The sequence below is a fragment of the Harmonia axyridis genome, chromosome 4, assembly GCF_914767665.1.
Source record: "Harmonia axyridis chromosome 4, icHarAxyr1.1, whole genome shotgun sequence".
NCBI lineage: Eukaryota > Metazoa > Arthropoda > Insecta > Coleoptera > Coccinellidae > Harmonia > Harmonia axyridis.
The window spans coordinates 3,109,621-3,133,392 of record NC_059504.1 but is presented as its reverse complement, the minus strand read 5'-3'; the positions used below and the strand labels follow the sequence as shown (position 1 = coordinate 3,133,392).

At 35.0% G+C, this 23,772-nt stretch overlaps 3 protein-coding genes across 3 annotated transcripts in view; 2 read left to right on the top strand and 1 right to left on the bottom strand.

Annotated features, from left to right (window-relative positions):
• LOC123679119 (5-hydroxytryptamine receptor 2A-like) overlaps nt 1–15,599 on the top strand; it is a 75,847-nt gene extending 60,248 nt beyond the window's left edge. Inside the window, exons 5-7 of the mRNA XM_045616502.1 lie at nt 5,617–5,850; nt 10,815–11,111; nt 15,359–15,599. Coding sequence (XP_045472458.1) covers nt 5,617–5,850; nt 10,815–11,111; nt 15,359–15,569 — 742 coding nt within the window. The 3' untranslated portion in view covers nt 15,570–15,599. The remainder of the gene's footprint in view (nt 1–5,616; nt 5,851–10,814; nt 11,112–15,358) is intronic.
• Nucleotides 15,600–16,870: 1,271 nt separating this feature from the next.
• Nucleotides 16,871–18,861, bottom strand: LOC123677757 (dnaJ homolog subfamily C member 22-like). Its single transcript, XM_045614448.1, has 2 exons — nt 18,856–18,861; nt 16,871–18,099 (listed from the first exon to the last, which is right to left on the bottom strand). The coding sequence occupies exons 1-2, from the start codon at nt 18,859–18,861 to the stop codon at nt 16,975–16,977; spliced, it is 1,131 nt and encodes a 376-aa protein (XP_045470404.1). The 3' UTR covers nt 16,871–16,974.
• Nucleotides 18,862–19,908: 1,047 nt separating this feature from the next.
• Nucleotides 19,909–22,480, top strand: LOC123679118 (larval cuticle protein 16/17-like). Its single transcript, XM_045616501.1, has 3 exons — nt 19,909–20,038; nt 20,429–20,547; nt 21,784–22,480. The coding sequence occupies exons 1-3, from the start codon at nt 20,018–20,020 to the stop codon at nt 22,085–22,087; spliced, it is 444 nt and encodes a 147-aa protein (XP_045472457.1). The 5' UTR covers nt 19,909–20,017; the 3' UTR covers nt 22,088–22,480.
• Nucleotides 22,481–23,772: the final 1,292 nt, after the last annotated feature.

Below are 23,772 nucleotides of genomic sequence, written 5' to 3'. Positions count from 1 at the left end.
AACATATCAGGGATCCGAAATTTCACTAATTCGCGAGTTTCTCCACAAAGAACGCATTTTTTATGTCCCATAGAGAATCAAGGTTTCATATTAACTCAAAATATAATGAAATAAATACCTATATATATCAAAATTCTGAAAACAAACTTCAAACGCGCCAAACGACGTGAAACAACCGATGATACTAGGAGAGCAAAAGTTGCCAAACCTTGGATTTCAGCAGGTAGATACAGAAAATACTAAATATTCTGCTTATTATAAATTCGAAAATTAGAAAAAATATCGGATTCCAAATATTCAAATTTGCATATTCAATCTGGAATCACTCAAATAAATATATTCCATTTAATATGACATACATTCATAACGATATAGTAAAATTGTGGATTTGAAAATATATCACAATCCGACAACGTAATCTAACCATGTTGGGGACATGTAAAAATTGCGAATACTCCCTCTATCTATGTTTATTACTCTTTAGTATATTCTCACATGTCTCATAGAATTGAATCACCTAAATTCTCATGATTAGGTTAATCTTTTTTGAATTTATATTTAAATCACATAGATTTTTTTAATACGCATTTGATATTTTTCTACAATAAAGTATATCCTTCTACAGAAAGGGTAATCCTTAGTGTGACGTGTCTGGACTATTAAAGGATGAAGCAACCTGGAGAAAGTTTACCTCGACTCATGTGGCCACTCTGAAGAGGTCTTTCGGTTTACTCATATATTATTTAATGTTCAAGATGAAGCGAGTAATGCCTTTAGAAATAATTCTCTCTTTTCGATGAAAGAATCTTCAAGAAGGATATTCTTAGGCTTTAAAATCATATGTCGCAACGAATCCTTTGGAATATGCAGAAGCCAGGTTTTTACATTCTTTTTATCCCAACATGAATTTTTTAATGGTTTTTTTATTGAATCAATAGAATGTGACTGGTGGAATTATGAAAGCTAGATGTTATCAGTAATTATTCTCACAGAAAAAAATTATATAGCTTAGTTATCAACTTTCTGTGGAGAAAAACCAAACTAACATATAACAGGCCATTGAAAAGTCCCCGGTCTACCCCAGTAAAACACATTTTTTGGCAAAATTCGATTTTATTATTCAACATAGTTGCCTTCGAGGGCGATACAGCGATTATAGCGATCTTCCAACTTTTCGATACCATTTTTGTATAGTACGATTTGTCTTTCGCTTCAAAATAGGCCTTAGTTTCGGCGATTACTTCTTCATTGTCGCTAAATTTCTTGCCAGCAAGATTTCTTTTGAGAACAGGAAAAAGTCGCTGGGGGCCAGATCTGGCGAATACGGTGGATTCAGAAACAATTCGAAGCCCAATTCGTGCAATTTTGCCATTGTTTTCATTGATTTGTGACACGGCGCATTGTCTTGATGAAACAGCGCCTTTTGTTCTTCAAATGGGGCCGTTTTTTAACGATTTCATCCTTTAAACGATCCAATAATGCTATATAATAATCGCTGTTGATGGTCTGGCCCTTTTGGAGGTGATCAATGAATATAATACCTTGCGCATCCCAGAATACTGATGCCATAACCTTGCCAGCTGACTGTTGAGTTTTTCCTCGCTTTAAATTCAGTTGATCATGTGCAGTCCACTCAGCTGACTGTCGATTGGATTCCGGAGTGAAATGATGTAGCCATGTTCCATCCATTGTCACATATCGACGCAAAAATTTAGCTTTATTACACTCAAACAGCTTCAAACACTGCTCAGAATCATTAACACGTTGTTACTTTTGATCAATTGACAGCTCGCGCGGCACCCATTTTGCACACTCCGTTCTCATGTACAAATATTTGTGAATGATATGATGTACACGTTCAGATGATATCTTCACAATGTCTGCTAACTCGATCAACTTCACTCATTCAAAATAATTTTGTGAACTTTTTTGATTTTTTCGTTGGTGACCGCCTCTTTTAGGCGTCCAAAGCGTTCGCTGTGTTCAGTGCTCATTTCAACACGTTTAAACTTAGCATACCAATCAATGATGGTTGATTTTCCTGCAGCAGACCCCGGAAACTTTCATCAAGCCAAAATTTTCCTTCAACTGTATTTTTTCCCTCCAAAAAGCAATATTTTATCAGCACACGACATTTTTTTTTTCCATTTTTTTTAAATAACAAAAGTAGCTACACTCACAACGCAATATCTCACAAACTGGTGGTCGGACTGCTGTCAAATTTTGACACTTATCGTTTGAAGTTTGGTACTAACTAAAAATCACATGGATTTAATACTAGCACCTCCATCTGTTCATCAGACCGGGGACATTTCAATTGGCCTAATACTGTCCTCTACAGGGTGGCTCACTGAAATAATTTTTATTATTTAATAATCTTCTTGAAAACCTAGAAGCCTCAGGATAGTAATATTTTAAACGTCCGTATTTAAATATCAAACTAGGAAAATCTACAGCTTGGCCATGATGCTGGGAAACTTTTTATGAAGTCACAACGTTTTTGAGGGTTCGTTCCCTTAACAAATTGATATGTTTGCTGGAAAAATTCAATTTATTCATCGTCCTACTGATGTGTTAACCTACATGTAGGATGGTATACCTATAACTCGTACACTTCGCATATCTTAAAATGGTTTCTCACCTATCTTATATCAATTTTTATCGCAGTTCTAGGGGATTCCCATGAATCTCCAGCCAGCTTACCGATTCTGAAATATTCAGGATTCTGGTTAGGTTAAGGCAAAAACGAATATGGTCTGAAGTAATCTAATAACACGGCGAAGCGTGGGTAGAAAAATCCATTTCCAGGCAATGATGGTTTATGACGCTGAGGATCTTAAAATGCATAAAGTGCCTGCCCTGGAAACGGCAGAGCAGTTTCTTATTTTCTATTTCTGTAATCCCCACAACAAGATCTTGCGTTTTAAAGCCTACGTAACTTGATAAACACAAGATACGTGACCGCTAAGTTTGTTCGTGTTTAAGAGGTTTGAGAATTAATGGCTGTTTATTAATCTTGAAGTGCAATTTTATGAGATCCTCACTGTCGCGAGGAATAATCTCCAATTACTTATTGGATGAGAGCGCTTTGAGAATTGACGCAATTATTCTGTGTCCCCGAAAAAGTGATGAATATATTCACGTAGATACGTTCATAGAGTAATAAACATAGAATGAGGGAGTATATGCAATTTTTACATGTCCCCAACATGGTTTGATTACGTTGTCGGATTGTGATATATTTTCATATCCACATTTTCACTATATCGTTATTAATGTATATTATATTGAATGATAGATATTTATTTGAGTGATTCCCGATTAAATATGCAAATTTGAATATTTGGAATCCGATATTTTTTCTAATTGTCGAATTTATAATAAGCAGAATATTTATTATTTTCTATATCTACCTGCTGAAATCCAAGGTTTGGCAACTTTTGCTCTCCTAGTGTCATCGGTTGTTTCACGTCGTTTGGCGCGCTTGAAGTTTGTTTTCTGAATTTCTGATATATTTAGGTATTTATTTCAATATATTTTGAGTTAATATGAAACGTTGATTCACTATGGGACATAAAAAGTGCGTTCTTTGTGGAGAAACTCGCGAATTAAATGAAATATCGTATGTTTTCATTTCCGCGCTTCATGTCGAAATAGATAGTTCATCTTGGGGACAAAATTTGCTTACTGAAAATGACATATGCTTCCTCGATCTAGGTTTATTACTCTGAGGTATGCTCCCTCTACCTATGATTATTACTCTAAGGTTTACAGTAGATATCACGTCATTGTAGGTTTTCATGTCTTTCAAGTTTTGCTTTCAGATTCGTATTTAGAAATAAATAAATAACAAAAATCACATGTATAGATATGAATTTCATTAATTTCTGTGTTAATAAGTACATACCCTGAATAGCTCTTGGCATAAAATGTAATCTTTTGCTTGACCAAACAACGGGGTATATAGGGTATCTTTACATTTATCCCTTAATAAGGATAAAGTGTAAAATTCGACAAGTTAGAAGGTTCGATCACTTGCATCGGAATTAATTACTGAAAGCAATTAAATTTTCCTCTCATAGGCATTATTTCCGTATGTATCTCCTTTGTTTCACGAAGCCAAACTAATAAGCTTTTCTCCATTATCGATACTGCACAAAAAAAGGACCTTCTATTGGCCAACAATGAAAGGTTCTCCTAAAATAACGGTAATTACATTTCTTTGGAAGTTTCAGGATCACAAGCGATCCATTCAAGTTTCCACGTCAAATTCATAAAAGTTTTCTACATCGATGAGGACTTATTGGAAAACTCGACAAGTATCTAACTAACATTTATCGGTTTGCCAAACTTGTAATAAACGGAATGATTTGAGATGAGTTTATTATTTCAATAAAAGAAAGGCACAACATAGATTCTATCGATTTATATCGTTATTTGAGTCACCAGATTTTAACATAAAAGTACTTAAGATTAAGTGATAAAATTTTTATGTCCAGATGAATGATGATTTTATATTTCATGTTTGTAATATCTAAAAAAATAACAGTTTCGAATGAAAATTGCTTTTTGCATTTTGGGAACGAGTATTGTTGCAGATTCCTATTTCATTTCCAAATTAGAAAGTGGATGTCTTTTTTAGTCTTTTCTGCTCATTTCATGTTGTCTCAGGGTCTGTCAAATTCTCTCTAAATACATAAAATCATTCAAAAATTACATTAAATTGGAAATTCAACTCTGACCTTCGAGTGTGATATATGTATGGAGTGTCCCAAATTCGTTGTGTCCTCAGATTTAAACATAGAGGTAGCATATGTCATTTTCAGTAAGCAAATTTTGAAATGAACTATCAAATTTGACATGAAGCTCGCGGAAATAAAAACGTATCAGTGATATGATATTTCACTCAATTCGCGAGTTTCTCCACAAAGAACGCACTTCTCATGTCCATTGTGTATCAGCGTTTCATATTCACTCAAAATTTATTGAAATATATGCATAATATATCAGAAATTCAGAAAACAAAATTCAAGCGACCAAACGACGTGAAACAACCGATGACACTTGGAGAGCAAAAGTTACCAAACCTTGGATTTCAGAAGGTAGATACAGAAAATAATAAATATTCTGCTATTATAAATTCGACAATTAGGAAAAATATCGGATTCCAAATATTCAAATTTGTATATTCAACCGGGAATCACTCAACTAAATATATTTCATTCAATATAATATACATTAATAACGATATAGTAAAATTGTGGATATGAAAATATATCACAATCCGACAACATAATCTAACCATGTTGGGGACATGTAAAAATTGGGTATACTCCCTCTATCTATGTTTATTACTCTATGTTCGTCTCTAACGTTCAATCCAGAGAACTTGGTGGTCACCGAATAATGAAGAAATTATGAGAACTTATCCTTTCACGCCATTTTCCAATGTTCTCTTATAGCTTGAAAACAGTTGAATTTATGAGGTTGGGGTTTCCACCAAATTAATTCTCTCAAAAATCGAGTCCAAAAATCTGACATTAATTTTTTTCTAGCTCATGTTGTTTTCTACGAAATTATTCCAGAATTTCATGGAATAACTCCTATTTCTTCTAGGTTTTCAGGATGTCACATGCGTTTGAGTGCTTCTCATTCTCAACTGTCATTCATAAATGGAGGAGGCAGCAGAGACTCTCATAGTACCAGTAGCATGACTTCCAGTGGACGTTCTGGCTATAGGGATCAGAGCACACAGACTCCTGAAAATATAGCTAAGGAAACTCGAAACTACAAGCTGAGATCACTGAAACTGCAACTCAACAATGTACCTACAAACTTAAGCAACTTCAGGTAACTTTTCTCATATACTAATATATCAAAATGGTACCTGGAGTGGGTTAATGAATCATAAAATAAGCCTATTTCCTTTATAGTTGAATTTCTTTGGGTCAAAAGGTTTCTTATAATACTGACACTTAAATGTCTTGAATCTATATGATTATACAGGGTGTTTCATTGGGAAACGGAAATACTTCACAGGTGCATAGGTGGCACCAAGGCGGTTCTGGAGATACCCCATTTATTGGGTCTTACTGTCTTCGTAGCCGAGATACAGGGTGTTTTATGAATTATGCCCGTTTCTTTCTGAGGCCATATCAAACGAACCACCCGGTATATGTTCTTCATATTCGGCAAATATGTTCCTAATTGAGAGCCCAAACGTATCATGCAATAATCGCCTTGAAAATCCAGGTCCGGGTTAACAAAAAATTATGAATCGTTTGAATCGGAATTTTGTAAATCTGTTTTAATATTCGGAAAAACCACTAAAAACTAAACTGAGACGTGTACTTCAAATTTTCGCGCAGACAGTTTTACTGCACAAATTTTCAACGTAAAACGTGAAATTTTTAAGATCTTGGATACCTGAAAGTGGTTTGAAGTGACTTTTAGCAATGAATTATCAAAAATATGGAATCCATAATGATTTCCAGATTTCTTTGTAATTCATTTTTACATTGGTTTTCCTTTTTATATCTGTATACCATTTCAGTTTTTATTTATAATTCATTGTTAAAAGTCACTTCAAACCACTTTCAGGTATCCAAGTTCTCAAAAACTTCACTTTTACGTTGAAAATTCGTGCAGTAAAACTGTCTGCGCGAAAATTTGAAGTACACGTCTCAGTTTCGTTTTTAGTGGTGTTTCCGAATATTAAAACAGATTTTCAAAATTCCGATGTACAGGGTGTTGTTACGAGGATTCAAACGATTCATAATTTTTTGTTAACCCGGATCTGGATTTTCAAGGCGATTATTGCATGATACGTTTGGGCTCTCAATTAGGAACATATTTGCCAAATATGAAGAAAATATACCGGGTGGTTAGTTTGATATGGCCTCAAAAAAAAACGGGTAAAATTCATAAAACACCCTGTATCTCGGCTACGAAACCAGTAAGACCCAATAAATGGGGTATCTCCAGAACCGCCTTGGTGCCACCTATGCACCTGTGAAGTATTTCTGTTTCCCAATGAAACACCCTGTATAGACAATGGACAATGGTTCACGAAAAAGGTTTCGGATATTTCAACTAGCCTCCCATAAATTCACAAGGGAACGTAAAACATGTGCAATTATGTTCTTCAAACTGCCTTTAAACTTGTAGATATGTCAGAAGGTTGAGTTATTGAAGTTTAGTAGATAGTTGAAGTTCGTAAACGATCCAACAACTCTAATTTACTGTTATCCTACGTGAATTCAAAAGTTCTATACTTAATCCAAGGATGGGGGTATAAAACAACCCTCTATCCTTGCCTAATCACAATGAAACAGATTGGAAAGAAAGTGGGAATTCAATTCGAACTTTTTCAATGGTGGAATCGTTACAATGTGGCGGACCAAAAAGAAGAAGCAACATTTTCACATATTGAGAAGGATGAATCTATTTTATCTAAAGGGTGTTTTTGTAGAGCTATAGAACTTTAAATTGCAATAAAACAACGATGGATTATTCGATTGACATGATTTTTATTTATCCGCAAGATAGTCTTGAGGCATTACATTTTAAATATGATTTCTGGCATATAACCGCCACGGCTGGCTCGGACGTAGTCCAATCTGGACGTCCAATTTTCGATGACCTTTTTCAAACATTTGTGGCCGTGTATCGGCAATAACACGGCGAATGTTGTCTTCTAAATGGTCAAGGGTTTGTGGCTTATCCGCATAGACCAATGACTTGACATAGCCCCACAGAAACTAGTCTAGCGGTGTTAAATCACAAGATCTTGGAGACCAGTTCACAGGTCCAAAACGTGAAATTAGGCGGTCACCAAACGTGTCTTTCAATAAATCGATTGTGGCACGAGCTGTGTGACATGTTGCGCCGTCGTGTTGGAACCACAGCTCCTGGACATCATGGTTGTTCCATTCAGGAATGAAAAAGTTAGTGATCATGGCTCTATACCGATCACCATTGACTGTAACGTTCTGGCCATCATCGTTTTTAAAGAAGTACGGACCAATGATTCCACCAGCCCATAAAGCGCACCAAACAGTCAGTTTTTCTGGATGTAACGGTGTTTCGACATACGCTTGAAGATTAGATTCACTCCAAATGCGGCAGTTTTGTTTGTTGACGCAGCCATTCAAAAAGAAGTGCGCTTCATCGCTAAACAAAATAAAATGGACGTAGTGCGCGATACGTATTCCGCATAGAACCATTATTTTCGAAATAAAATTGCACTATTTGCAAGCGTTGTTCAGGCGTGAGTCTATTCATGATGAATTGCCAAACCAAACTGAGAAGAAATCACTTGACAGCTGTTGAATCGGTCGCCATCTCGAACAGTAATGCCAACTTAAAGTTATATACCTCGAAAAAAACACCCGTTAGTATGTTCTTACTGAGAGCCAAATATTTTTGGGTCTTGCAGCATTAATGTTCCTAACTTCCTGGATTGATTCATCCCTGGAATATGCTTCCGAAATATTCATCTGTCGGTTTCTTCCTTCTGTCTTGTATGGAAATTTTTTCAGGTTCATCGAAATCTTAAATTTTAGCCCCTGAAATAATTTCCTTGGGCATTAATAGAATTCTAAGAAGAAATTCTCCCCCCTTCAAGAGCTGCAGTCGATTACCCCAAATCCCCTTGGTAGGTAATTAAATCAGCCGGAGGTGACACCCCTAATAATATTCCGCCATCTTAGGTTGCTGAGTGATAATCTGCCAACTCAAATTCCACTCCTAATTAATATTACGTGAGTTATAAGAAATCGAGACACCGGGTGCGAAATATAATCGACTTTAAGGATATAATAACGGGGTTGTTATTTTCGACTTCAGGGGTGTAATGTTCGAGCAACGAAAAAAAAAAACTTCAATCGAAATAGTTATGAAGGCTACGAATGAACGTTTCAACATCGTCCCAAGTAGTTAGCACAAAAATTGCGCGAGTAATATGATGATTTTTCCTTTAAGGGAAAAGCGGACAAACTGTGAAAATATTAGTAAATATGGGGTGTTATTTTTAAGTTGGCATTACTGTTCAAGATGGCGACCGATCGATTAAATAGCTGTCAAGTGATTTATTCTCAGTTTGGTTAAGCAATTCATCATAAATAGACTCACGCCTAAACAACGCTTGCAAATTTCATTTCGAAAATAATGGTTCTGTGCGGAATACGTATCGCGCACTACGTCCATTTTATTTTGTTTAGCGATGAAGCGTACTTCTGGTTGAATGGTTATGTCAACAAACAAAACTGCCGCATTTGGAGTGAAGCTAATCCTCAAGTGTATGTTGAAACACCGTTACATCCAGAAAAACTGACTGTTTGGTGCGCTTTATGGGCTGGTGGAATCATTGGTCCGTACTTCTTCAAGAACGATGATGGCCAGAACGTTACAGTCAATAGTGATCGGTATAGAGCCATGATTACTAACTTTTTCATTCCTGAATTGAACAACCATGATGTCCAGGAGCTGTGGTTCCAACAAGACGGCGCAACATGTCACACAGCTCGTGCCACAATCTATTTATTGAAAAACACGTTTGGTGACCGCCTAATTTCACGTTTTGGACCTGTGAATTGACCTCCAAGATCTTGTGATTTAAAACCGCTAGACTACTTTCTGTGGGGCTATGTAAAGTCATTGGTCTAAGCGGATAAGCCACAAACCCTTGACCATTTGGAAGACAACATTCGCCGTGTTATTGCCGATATACGGCCACAAATGTTGGAAAAAGTCATCGAAAATTGTACGTCCAGATTGAAATACATCCGAGCCAGCCGTGGCGGTCATATGCCAGAAATCATAAATGTAATGCCACAAGATTATCTTGCGGATAAATAAAATTCATGTCAATCGAATAATCCATCGTTGTTTTATTGCGATTTAAAGTTCTATAGCTCTAAAAAAAACACCCTTTACTTCAATCATATCAAGCTACTTGTTTTTTCAGCAGTTTTTTTGGGTAGTGTCACATCAATAAAAAAAAATGATTAAATGAGAAGGAACCTTGCATAAAACACTTTCATCTATTGAACTTATTGTACAAAAGAAACGGAAATATCAACTTTTCTGAAACAGAAACATAAATTGAATCACAATAAATCATAACAAAATAAAAAATAATGAAAAATTAAGTTTCTTAATATTAAGAAACCTTCAGGCTTTATTTTATTTCATAATATTCCATCCAGGATGTAAGATACATGAAGCATCTTATAGATTTTTCGCCTAACCTATTGCAAGTTTTTGTAACTGTAAGAGCAGCTCTGCAAAATTGTCTTTCAACAGGAGCTGAAGATGCTGTCGTTGATAAAAGATCCTTGGCCATTTTGGCCAAGTTTGGAAAGATATTTCTTAAACTACCAAAATCTATCAACAAATCTCATAAAAATGTGAGAAAACTACTAATGAAGTCACAATGGCGAATGCTTCAGTCTCTCGGCGCTCGAGGAATCACCTTATTTAGTCTATGCGCGCACGAGATTGCAAAAATATATGTCGTGCGACGCGTGCATATCAAGCTCAAGTAATATCAAGTAGCTTGATATCAAGTCAAGCAATAAATATCTAAAATCAAGTAAAGCCAAACTCAAGTATGTAATTTTCACGAGTCAAGTAGTTGGTTAAAATATCAAGCTAGTTGGATTGATGGACCCTATCCCTGATACAGAACTCGAAAATTATTTTTGGATTCTTCAGAACTCTTAGGTTCTTGAGTTCAACATCACCTTTTGACGAAACATAAAAAAATATTCGACTTATTTTATTTCTAGACACTAATGCATTTTTTATTTCAGACTGCTTGCTGGGAAATCGAAACGAAAAAATTTCGCTGTGAATTCTGTTGCAACAGAGCAGAAGGCTTCCAAAGTATTGGGACTAGTGTTCTTCACGTTCGTTCTATGTTGGGCACCATTTTTCATATTGAATATCATATTCGCTGCTTGTCCTAGTTGCGATGTTCCAGAACATATTGTGGTGGTATGCCTCTGGTTGGGCTACCTCAGTTCAACTATTAACCCCGTTATATACACGGTGTTCAACAGAACCTTCCGCACTGCTTTCATCAGAATATTGGTCTGCAAGTGTCGTAGGTAAGACTAGGTATAAAAATCGTTCAAATTTTTTTATTTATTTATTTATTTATTTTTTTATTATACTAAATGCCTAAAAACACAATGCATAGTGGAAAGAATATCTTTGATCATAAAAAAAACGATTTAGGAATCACCAATCTTTCTGTCACACCTGTATATTTTTACCTCGTCATTTATTTCAAAATTTCAATTGATCCGGATAATTATGAAATTTTCTTTTTTCTCAATGTCTGAAAATATTTCAACTGCTTTTCAGTTTCAATTCTGATAGCTATACAGTGTGATTCACCGCGATGGCCTATTAGGAGTTTATGGAAAACTGATCAAAATTTTTTGCTGAAAATTTGCATATTGGGGTTTGATACAATGATCTTTCTCCCTTAAATATTTTCAGATCTCCACAACCTCCGGTTATACCAGAAACAGATTACTATTTCCTTATTTCAAATGGCACACCCAGTATATTATTGCATCATTAGATAGCTTTTTTGATGACAATTTCGGCAATATGCCATACCTTGGGTAAAAACTCAACGGTTTTTGAACTTAAGGGATTCTTATGAAAAAAATGATGGTGATGATGAATATTTCTGCAGAATAATTTTTTTCGAAAAAATCTTTTTCATTTTCGATTCTGCAAATACATAGTATTATAAACCTGTTCGTGTTTTGAGCGAAAAATCTACAGGGTGTTTATCAGAATATTATGAACTTGGACAACTCAAATTCATCAAAACTCAAGATTTTCAAATTAGAACCTATATTTTTTATTATTTAAGTCGATTCTACGTCCAAAAATAGTGGTGGTTACTTAAGCAACCCCTATACCTAAAATAAATACTTTGAGAGTTATCGAGGAAGAACTTTAAATGAGGAAAAACCGCAATTTATAACTGTGTGGAGTAGTCTGTGACTTCCGGAAAACACAGAAAGAAAATTCGATGTTTCCATAACTAAATTTGACATTTCAAGAATTGTAATGGATTATTCGTAATTGAAAATTGTATTAGTTCGTGGATTTCTCAATAATCCCAACCAAAAATTAATTATAATTAATGAAATGTCAAATTTAGTTATCCAAACATCGAATTTTAGTTTCTTTCTGTGTTTTCCGGAAGTCACTGACTACTCCACACCATCTACTTATATATGCTCCACACAGTGGGGAAATTGCGTTTTTTCCTCATTTAAGGTTCTTCCTAAATTACTCTTAAACTGAAATAATAAAAAATATAGGTTCTAATTTAAAAATCTTGAGTTATGATGAATTCGAATTATCCAAGTTAATGATCTTCTTATGAACACCCTGTACATTTTAGGTCCAAACCGCAAATAGTCTTACAATACTACGTATTTACAGAATCGAAAATGAACAAGTTTTTCCCGAAAAAAAAAATTCAGCAGAAATATTGAAAAAAATGTGAGTCCTCATTGCCACCATTTTTTTCATAAGAATCCCATTAACTCAAGAATCATTGAGTTTTTACCTAAGGTATGGCATATTGCTGATATTGTCGTAAAAAATGTTATCCAATGATGCAATAATATACTGGGTGTGCCATTCGAAATAAGGAAGTAGTAGTCTGTTTCCGGTATAACCGGAGGTTGTAGAGATCTGAAAATATTTTAAGGGAGAAAGATCATTGTCTCAATCCCCAACATGCAAATTTTTTGCACAAAATTACAATTAGTTTTCCATAAACGTCTAATAGGCCATCCCGGTGAATCATCCTGAATTTTAAACTGGAAGTTGTTGAGATCTGAAAGTATTCAACTTTTCATTGAAATAAACAATAAAGAATGAATATCTTAGAGAAGGGTGTCGGTTAAAAGCAGCGATCATAATATGGTGAAAGCTATCTTCCAAATTAAGAAGTGTTTATGGTATAGGCCCCAATTTCGAATCAATCTAGCGGAAAGGGTTAAATACCTGAAGCGTAATAATGGCATGGAAGCCACGAAGCGCACTTCGCATCCAGAAACTGAATTACAACAATCAAATAATGGCACGCAAAATGTCTTTGGGGAATTGAAACATGTTTAGCGTCTGCCTCTTGCTCAATCATAAATCCTACTAGACCATAATTATTAGATACCTGTAACATTGTCATCACTGGATCGGTGTTGGATTAATGGATTATAATCAGTGAGAGACAATGGCGTATCTGGGGGGGTCTGGAAAGGGAGTCCAGAATTCCAGTTCTCAGAAAGAATGAAATAAAATTGTACACAGTTGGTTCTGAAACCACGACAAGAACGCTGGAGTATTCGGGATTGGAACCAAATGCTCACTATCGTTACAGGTTGCTGTCTAAGTGTCTTTCAGACAGAGGTACTTGCAATAGAAAGATGTGTGGAAATTAACCTAGCAAGAAATTATCAGAAATGTAATTTAGCGTTACTTTATGATAATCAGGCTATTATCAAAGCACTGCTGAACTCACATATCAGCAATTCTAAGATGGTATTGGATTGCCGAAGAAAACTCAAAGAAATAGCTAAGTATAACAAGGTCTTTTTAGTTAGCATGAGTTCCCACTCACTCGGGAATCAGAGGAAATGAAGATGCCAACACACTTGCCAAAAAAGGAGCACAAACTCCTTTCATTGGACCGGAACCTTTCTCTGATATAGGCAGATGTACCTACGGGGAAAAAAACTAAAAGAGTGGAATCTTCCGGGATTGGATCATTGCAAAAAGTTTCTTCGACACTATGAGACTACAAAATTCAAAAATAATTTAGATATACAACATCTACTCACCAGATTCCTCACAGGGCATTGTCACCTCAGGAAAGACCTCATGAGAATGGGACAAGCAGCAAATGAAGAGTGCAGATTATGTGGGAAGGAGGAAGAATCTCTGGATCACCTGTTAACGGAATGCCTCTCCATCACTAACCAACGCAAAATCTGCTTTGGCCAAAAAACTTGCAGAAGTGACGAAGTAGCTTCCTTGAAGCCATTCCAGATACTGGAGTCCTTTAGAACTCTGGAACTGGCAGATAAGCTGTAGATGACATTATGGCAAGAAAAGATTTGATGGGGGCACAATAGACCATTAGGTCGCAGTGCAATGGAACCCCCTAAAATTAAATATAAAAAAACAAACTGGGGGGTCCATACAAAAACAGAGTTAATAAAACGTTCACGTTCGATTGGTCCAGAAGGTAAGACACCTTACTCCAGCACCGAAGTTGGGAAAGAAGTTTTCAAGGTACGGGGGACCTTGCAACCATTTAAAATTTGGTGAAAAATTAACACTTATGGGTCTAAAGTGACGATGTGACACAGTAACAACCCCTACACAGAACACAACTGCTTCACATAGCTCGTACAAGATTAGGCTTGTGAGAGGTCTCACAGATAAGGACTCACGGCTTGGCTTGATTTTCAAGATACTTGGCTTGATCTAGTAGTAGTTTTTCAATCTCAAGTCAAGTATTTATTAATCAAGTACTTGAATGTGTAGTGTCATATCAATAAAAAAATGATGAAATGAGAAGGAACCTTGGAAAAAACACTTTTATTTATTGAACTTATTGTATAAAGAACCGAAAATATCAACTTTTTAAAATAGGAACATAAATTGAATCACTATAAATCCTAACGAAATAACAAAAAAATAAAGTTTCTAAATATTGAGAAACCTCCAGGCTTTGTTTGATTTCATAATTTTCCATTCAGGATCTAAGACACATGAGGCATCTTATAAATTTGTAGCCTAACTTATTGCGGGTTTTTGATGAAAAACCTTGGCCATTTTGGCCAAGTTTGGAGAGATATCTACCAATAGATCTCATAGAAATGTGAGAAAACTACTAATAAATTCACACTGGCGAATGCTTCAGTCTCTTGGCGCTCGAGGAATCCCCTTATTTAGTCTAAGCGCGCACGAGATTGCAGAAATATATGCCGTGCGACGCGTGCATATCAAGCTCAAGTAATATCAAGTAGCTTGATATCAAGTCGAGCAAGAAATATCTAAAATCAAGTCAAGTCAAACTCAGTATGTAATTTTTAACGAGATTGATTTTCAAGTCAAATAGTTGGTTAAAATGTCAAGCTACTCAGCTTGATGAATGCCTACTCACAGAGGCCTAGGAGAGCAGGGATAGAAAAAATAAATAACAGAGAATTTCGAATGTTTATTTTATCTTAATTCAGCAAAAATTCTTTTATTTAATAAAACATTATATCTAAACTCTAAACTCTTCTCACATAGATTGTTCTATGCGTTGCAGACTATCAAGACCCATAAGGTACAGACCTGTCAGTGAAAATCGAGGTACAGTCAGCTTGTGCACTCCTTCTGCTCTACCTTTAGCTATAAGTCTTCAAGGAACACCACTCATCACACCAGCCTCAACAGATTCATCTTACATGGTGTGTCGGAGCATATCATCCCACCAAAGAGATAGAGGTGGCAACGCTTTCGATGATCATAGTTGTTGATAGGAACGAAAATACATGTTTGAATATAAACTCGAGTTTTTATTCTTTCATACCTTTTTACTCTCACAAATGAAATAAAGAAAAAATTGAAAAATATAATAATTAAATAAATAATAAATATAATAAATAAATAAGTTTTAAGATTGGGCTGAAGCTTATGAAGAATAGGCACATGTTAAAACTGAAAGAAAATTCTAAAACATCATAGTTCAACACTAAATATCTGTTGACAGAAATCTCGATGCTCATATTATACCTACTATACAATACTGGGGTTTGCGGTAAGTACATTCTTTATATAAACGTGTGTGAAGTTTCATTTCAATCTTCCAATTATTTTTGTTTACAAGCCATTTAGTATCGACATGTCATAATATTTTTCACAATGAAAAAATCAAGTATCGTGTAGTGATTGAATTTTTATTTTTGGAAGGTTTAAAAGCGAAGGAAATTCATAAAAGAACGTTGAAAGTGTATAAGGATTCTTCGCCTTCAATTATTGTAGTAGAAAGATGGGTTGCTGAGTTTAAACGTGGTCGTACCAGCCTTGAAGACTATCCACATCAAGGACATTCAAAAACAGCAACAACACCAGAAATCGTAGAAATAATACAGGATTTCGTATTGGAAAATCGTCGAGTGAATGAAAGAGATTTAGTAGAAGCCTAGGGCATCTCATTGCCCATTGGGCAGTGTGAGCAATATTTTGACTGAAGTATTGGGTTTCAGAAAGCTATGTGCAAAATGGGTGGAGCATTTGCTAACAATGGAATAAAAACACATTCGAATGAGACTTTCTCAGCAAAATTTAGAGCGTTTTCGAAAGGATAAAGTGGATTTTGTGCGTCGCTTCATCACTCTGGATGAGACTTGGGTCTACCACCATGATCCATGGCCACTAGCGATTTCCAAACCCAAAAAAATTCATGTGTGGAAACCGTTTTTCATCAAAGGATGAGGTCATAACAGCTGTAGAAGTGCATTTTGCAGCCCTTCCACAGTCTCACTTCAGGGATGGAATTCATGAATTGGAATCTTGTTGGAACAAGTCTATTGATGTTCAAGAAGACTCTACTGAATAATAAAGAGTATTTCAAACCATAAAATTGTGTTTTTCCTATCAAACAGCAAAACTTATTGAACAAACTGTATTCCTTTGCAGAGCGAATATCAAGCAATATCAAGTTGACAAAAGACAGCATTTGGTATTCCTTAATTACAGACAAAAATGATAAAAGTTGTGATTTTGAAACACGCCAGTTAAGGTTACTTTTGTAGGCTGTAAAGACAGTTATCAAGATCTGCCGTTTTGCCTCATAGTAGAAAATCTTGTTCTTGAAACTTCCAGAGCTACACAATTCAGATAGGAGCCCATTTTTTATTTGCCTAGCTCACTTTCACTGAACTACACAACTGGCTCTTTATTTTTCTTCAACCTCCTCTTCTTCATATCCGATAAGATATCATAAGCCTGTTTGATCTCCATAAACCTCTCTTCTGCTTCTCTCCTACGCTTAGGATCTTTCACCTTATCAGGGTGGTAAACCCTGCTTAACGAACGAAACTTTGCTGAAATTTCAGATTGAGAGGCATTTGGACTAAGACCAAGAATTTGGTATGCCTCATGTTCCTTTCTCGGATCGGTAAGTTCCATAACTTGCTTCCATATCTCATACCATCCGTGGTGTTGAGCATATTGATACACATCAACTAGTGCCTGTTTGAAATCAGTCCATAAAGGTGATGAGAAAAATTGGTGAACAGCTTCATGAACAGGAATTTCATTACCGTTGTCATCTATTATTTTACCGTTAAAATAAAATGATGATGTCCACAGAGCGATGTAGAGCGTAGCACAAAGAGCTAAGGTGGTTATTCTCTTGGTGAAGGTTTGTGGCTTTCTTGGTTTCCTTCTCCATTCTTTCGAGAACCAATTGAAGGCTTCAACTGCGCAGAATGCAACAATAGTACGCCATGTGCTGCTGTCTAGACAATACCACCTGGATATGAAGCTCAGATAGGAAACTATAATTGTTGGCCAAATTCCTCCTTGTTGGTGACCAATGTTGCCGACTACCCACACACCTAGTGCCACAGCAAAAGGTACAGACCAGTGCATAAAACTCCAATCTATGCCTCCAACTGCTTCTTCTGGTATTGCAATCAGTACAAGTTTTCCCCAAAGATAACCTACCATTAAAGCAGATATAAATCTAGTGAATGAACTAGGTGGTTTTTTATTATTTCTTATTCTGAAGGCTAAATCCTTCATGTACTTTGGATCCTCGTTATATTCCTTAACATAATCAGGAATCTTGGTTACATCAGTTAACCATCCAATGCCGTAACCTCCAAAGGTGCTCCAGGTCAAGAAGGCTTGGGAATCCCGTTCCAGATAAAACAAGTGAAGACCGAAAATTCCTCCGAAAAACCAACATGCGTAAGCCTTGACGGTACTTTTCCTTTTGGGAAATTTTCGGTTGGCTACATTTTTCTGGCAATTTGATCCTCTTCTTAGCAACGTCAAAGTCTGTGAGGGTAATATAGATTTACATTTGGTTATTTCTACATTTTTGTTTAATTTTCTACGACTACAATGAAAGATTGCCCTTATATTATCATTTACAAGCATTCAAATTCATGCCTCAATGGAATCGAGTCTTAGAAACGCAGGAACGAAAGTCAGTTTGCAATAAATCAATTCGACTTAAAGGTTTAAGTTTAATTTTCAAAAAAATGTTGCACGATATATGTATAAACTTATCATCAAACTTTATTAACCATCAAAAGTTTGAGTTTCACACAGAAAATCAACCAATTGCCTATTTATGATGTATGAACTTCAGATATTTAAAATATTCGTTGGCCACCAACACCTCCGGACTTGACATCGTTTCTTTGGTCTTATTTAAGGAAAAGAATTATCAATTCGAAAATGATGGAAAAATATAATGCAGACCTTGGTGACCACCAAATATTTTAATTATCTGAATTTCACAGATTATCATAGATAGGCACCTGGTTGATTTGTCGTGTGAAACTGAAATTTTTGATGATTTGTATAGTTTGATAAGAAATAAATATATCATGTTATATATTTTCGAAAAGAGAAAAAGAATCAATTTTATTTGTCATAGAACTTTTTATGGTTTACATTTAGAAAAAAAATGGAATTCTAGTGAAAATATAAAACTGTACTAATACTAAATCCAACATGGCAATAATTCAAAGATATTAGTCAAAAATAGATTTAAATAAATACAGGTAGAAATAAAAAATCACTTACCTCCATTAAAAACTTCATGTACCAAATCAACAAACTTTTAAGAAATGATGAACTCATCGTGTACCAAATCAACAAAATTTTAAGAAGTGATGAACACATTGTGTAGATAATATTAACAATAACAACCTTTTTAAGTGGCCTATGACCTATTTCGAAGTAGGGTTTTCGGTGTTTACTAGGTATGAAGAATTAAGAAAAAGTACTCTTTCCACCTCTCTTTATGTCTACCAGAAGTTGACTCATTAAAAGTGCGTATACTTCCTCTGCACAGTTCCCATTTCCGTTTCCGCAATGGATTTTCGCCAAATATTTTCGGAATTAGGATTTCTATTTGCAACTCATTTCACTTTTATTAACATATTCGATTTCTTTTCGAGAAATTCCAGAAATATCCACTATATTAAATTTGCACATACATTATCCGTTTTCATTTTCTTCAACATGAAACGGTCATAGATTTGTATTGTGAACTAATTACAGTAATTACTGTACGATCATTAATACAAAGGTGAGTTGATTTCTCTTTACTATGGATTAGTAAATCACTCAAGGACATCAACGTCTCTAAATATATAGTTACCCATTATGCATACAAACTTTTATGTCACACCAGTTTATTACTACATCCACAAAATTGAAAATTTTATTCAATTTTATCAAAGTTAATCAATGTTAATTTTCTATAGGACGCACTATCGTTGCTAGAGAAAAACTGCTATTGAATATTACGCAAACTTCTTAAGAAGAGGGAGAAGAGGATTGAACTGGATCAAAAAAGCTATACCAATCATATCATGAATTTTTCCGATGAAAGAAATGCATCCCTTATGTATTGAGATCTGAGATTTCAGTATTCTAGATCCATCTTCGAAACAGTTTCTGGGAAATGTAAGGATTTGATCAATAACCTTCGCATCAACCAACGGAGAATGAAAATACATGAAATGAGTATCATTCAAAGATATCGGTTGATTATCTGATGATTCTAATAGGTGCCTGATATTATGTATTATGTTCTTCCGTGGGTATATTGAATGAAGCTAACCAAGGATTTTCTCATTACTTCAAATGTCAGCATGCAACTATCTTTACACAATAAGAAGAATCCATCGGGTATCTTCTGCTACATTCTGTACCTTTTGTGAATCAGTGAAAAGTTGATATGGATAAGTACATTTGTCCAGTAAGTGGAATATCTTTCTTAATAATTTTAAATAATTTTTCTTTACTGATTAATGAGAAGATCACTTATTCTAAGATTACCAAACATATCTTATTGTTACTAAGGTACCTACATTTGAATTTGTGGCACAATAATAACAATCAGTTTCTATATACACATAACATAAAACTGGTTATCTGTAAAAATCTTCAGAGCTCAACGAATAGGAAGAAAGAAAAACATTTTTAAAATCGCTGGATTATATCGATTGAGATGGAAGTTTCTCTATGGTTATAATAAAAAATATTACTTCCAGTGAAATTATATTCATATGTAAATGATTATATTCAAATTACTTTTGAGATATTCGTGTTGTTTAAAACGTATTTCAGAAAATATATTTGTTATCAGGTGTTTCTGATTTTGATGGTAAAAAGCTCAGCAGTAATTGGAGCAACATTTGCTGAAGATGCTAAAGCTACGATACTTAACTACGACTATCAGTTAAGAGACAATGGATACTTTCTCAAGTAAGTTTATTTTTTAGAGAACCAATATGAGATGAATTTAACATTATCTGAGAAAAGTGGTTTCTACAGGGTGTTTTTTTTCGAGGTAAATAACTTTAAGTTGGCATTACTGTTCAAGATGGCGACCGATTTAACAGCTGTCAAGTGATTTATTCTCAGTTTGGTTTGGCAATTCATCATGAATAGACTCACGCCTGAACAACGCTTGCAAATAGTGCAAAATGAGATTGCCGTTGTTTCCGATTTTCATAAGCGAATTTTGTTTAGCGATGAAGCGCACTTCTGGTTGAATGGCTACGTCAACAAACAAAACTGCCGCATTTGGAGTGAAGCTAATCCTCGAGTGTATGTCGAAACACCGTTACATCCAGAAAAACTGACTGTTTGGTGCGCTTTATGGGCTGGTGGAATCATTGGTCCGTACTTTTTCAAAAACGATGATGGCCAGAACGTTACAGTCAATGGTGATCGGTATAGAGCCATGATTACTAACTTTTCCATTCCTGAATTGAACAACCATGATGTCCAGGAGCTGTGGTTCCAACAAGATGGCGCAACATGTCACACAGCTCGTGCCACAATCGATTTATTGAGAGACACGTTTGCTGACTGCCTAATTTCACGTTTTGGACCTGTGAATTTGCCTCCAAGATGTTGTGATTTAACACCGCTAGACTACTTTCTGTGGGGCTATATAAAGTCATTGGTCTATGCGGATAAGCCACAAACCCTTGACCATTTGGAAGACAACATTCTCCGTGTTATTGCCGATATACGGCCACAAATGTTGGAAAAAGTAATCGAAAATTGGACGTCCAGATTGGACTACATTCCAGCCAGCCGTGGCGGTCATATGCCAGAAATCATATTCAAAATGTAATGCCACAAGATTATCTTGCGGATAAATAAAATTCATGTCAATCGAATAATCCATCGTTGTTTTATTGCAATTTAAAGTTCTATAGCTCTAAAAAAACACCCTTTATATGTTTTATTGAAAAATTCAAGAAGTCCACTGATTTTGTATCAGAAGCTTTTGGTGCTTGTTGATTCATTCGCAAATTTGGACCACAGATCTGTGTAGGTATATTCTCAAAACTCAGAACAGTTTTGAGAGCACACAGAAGGCATTTGAATGAACGAGCGATCAAAGGCTCCTGATACCAATTGAAATTTTTATTTCATATTGTAGGTACCTATATACTCAAAATAATCAGGTATGTTACACATTTCCAGTTATTCGACTAGCAATGGAATAACAAGAGTGGAGTATGGAATATTGACCAAAGATTTGAACAATAAAAATGACGAGGATCAAATTCTTCGAGTTTACGGATATTATTCGTACTTTGGTGAAAATAACAAACAATATCGAGTTACTTATAGAGCAGACGAAAATGGATATAGAACATTTCAACAGCCACCATCACCACCATCAACCTATGCCCCACGTGCTTATGAAATGACTTTTGGAGAGGGAAAAGATGAACAATCACACTCAATTTCTTCAGCAGCTTTAGCCTCCCTCGGTGGAAATTGATTCAAAATTCAGTTTAAAGATTTCAGGGGCGTATTTTTCAGATCAAAATAAGACTATTTTTACATAAACATAACCTATTTCAAACTTGATCTCAATTTCTCAACCCCTAAAAGAGTTATGAAAAAAAAACTAAAAAAATCTTGAATTTTAACAGTCTGTAGCTCGGTAACGAATCGTTTGAGAATACATGTTTATGGATAAAAAACTTTTTTTTTGACCTAAAAAATACACCTCTAAAATCTTGATACTGAATGTTGAATCACCTGGTATATGTTGTCTATTAGATTTGTTCATGTTTAAAACCAAATTTTATTCTGAAAATATGCCGATATAACAGAAAATTACTAAAATATGCACAGTAATTCAAAAATGTCACAAATAAGCATTAAAATATGCTAGTACACAAATGCATATTTATCCAAAGAATAATAAATAACTCAAAAAGGTTTGCAATATTCATTTAAATAAATCACAATTGGTTTTGAATATATACCGGGATGGCCTATTAGACGTTTATGAAAAACTAATCCTAATTTTGAGCTGAAAATGTGCATATTGAGGTTTGAGACAATGATCTTTCTCCCTAAAATATTTTCAGATTTCTACAACTTCCGGTTACACCGGAAACAGACTACTACTTATGAGGTTTATGAGTTAATGGGATTCCTATGAAAAAATGATGACGATAAGGACTCTGAATTTTCTGAATTTCTCAGTAAAAAAAAGCTTTTTTCGAAATATGTTTTTCCATTCTGCAAATACGTAGTATTATAAGACAGTTTGCGGTTTGGACCACAAACATACAGGGTGTTCATAAGAAGATCACGAACTTCGACTACTCGAATTCATCAAAACTCAAGATTTTGCAAATTATAATAATAAAAAATATAGGTCCTAATTCGAAAATCCTGAGTTTTGATGATTTTGAGTTGTCCAAGTTAATAATCTTCTCATAAACACCCTGTACATTTGGTCCAAACCACAAACAGTGTCATAATACTACGTATTTGCAGAATCGAAAAAGAAAAAAAAATTGTTCGAAAAAAGATTGTTCTCATGAACCGTTGAGTTTTTACCAAAGGTATGGCATATTGCTGAAATTGTCGTCAAAAACGCCATCTAATGATGGAATAATATACTGGTTGTGCCATTTGAAGTAGAAGTCTGCATCCGGTTTAACCAGAAGTTGCAAACTTTTAGCACAAAATTATGATTAGTTTTCCATAAACGTCTAATAGGCCATCCCGGTGAATCACCCTGTATAGGATACGGAACCAAATCATAAAGTATGAAGGTACCAAGTAAATTTCAAATTGTTTTCATGATAATTAATACACTTTTTATCAACGTTCTATCTTAGAAGGCTCTTCAAAGTGAAAATGTGAGTAGAACAGGCTGCAAAACACTCTGAAGAGGAAACTGTTGACTAAATTAGAATTTCTCGTTCCCGATAGACTTAAATCTATAATGATATGTACTTATGATATCCCATGCAATAAATATGACGCAATTTATATTGGGCATACTGGTAGATGCCTCATAAACACGTTTATTGTTTGAACAAAATTGATAAATATTCTTAGCCCTACAAGAAGCAATTATTTCATAGTAATCGTACTTCTGATTGTTCAAAGTTACAAATCATCGAGTCAACAAAACAGTTAAAGAAAAGAACGGCCTAACAA

Bases quoted from the DNA above. Each gene is read 5' to 3' on its own strand.
- LOC123679118 (XM_045616501.1), top strand. From the start codon at position 20,018: ATGGATAAGTACATTTGTCCA. The intron at 20,039-20,428 runs GTAAGTGGAATA...ATTTGTTATCAG, and splicing joins TGGATAAGTACATTTGTCCA to GTGTTTCTGATTTTGATGGT. The intron at 20,548-21,783 runs GTAAGTTTATTT...ACACATTTCCAG, and splicing joins GACAATGGATACTTTCTCAA to TTATTCGACTAGCAATGGAA.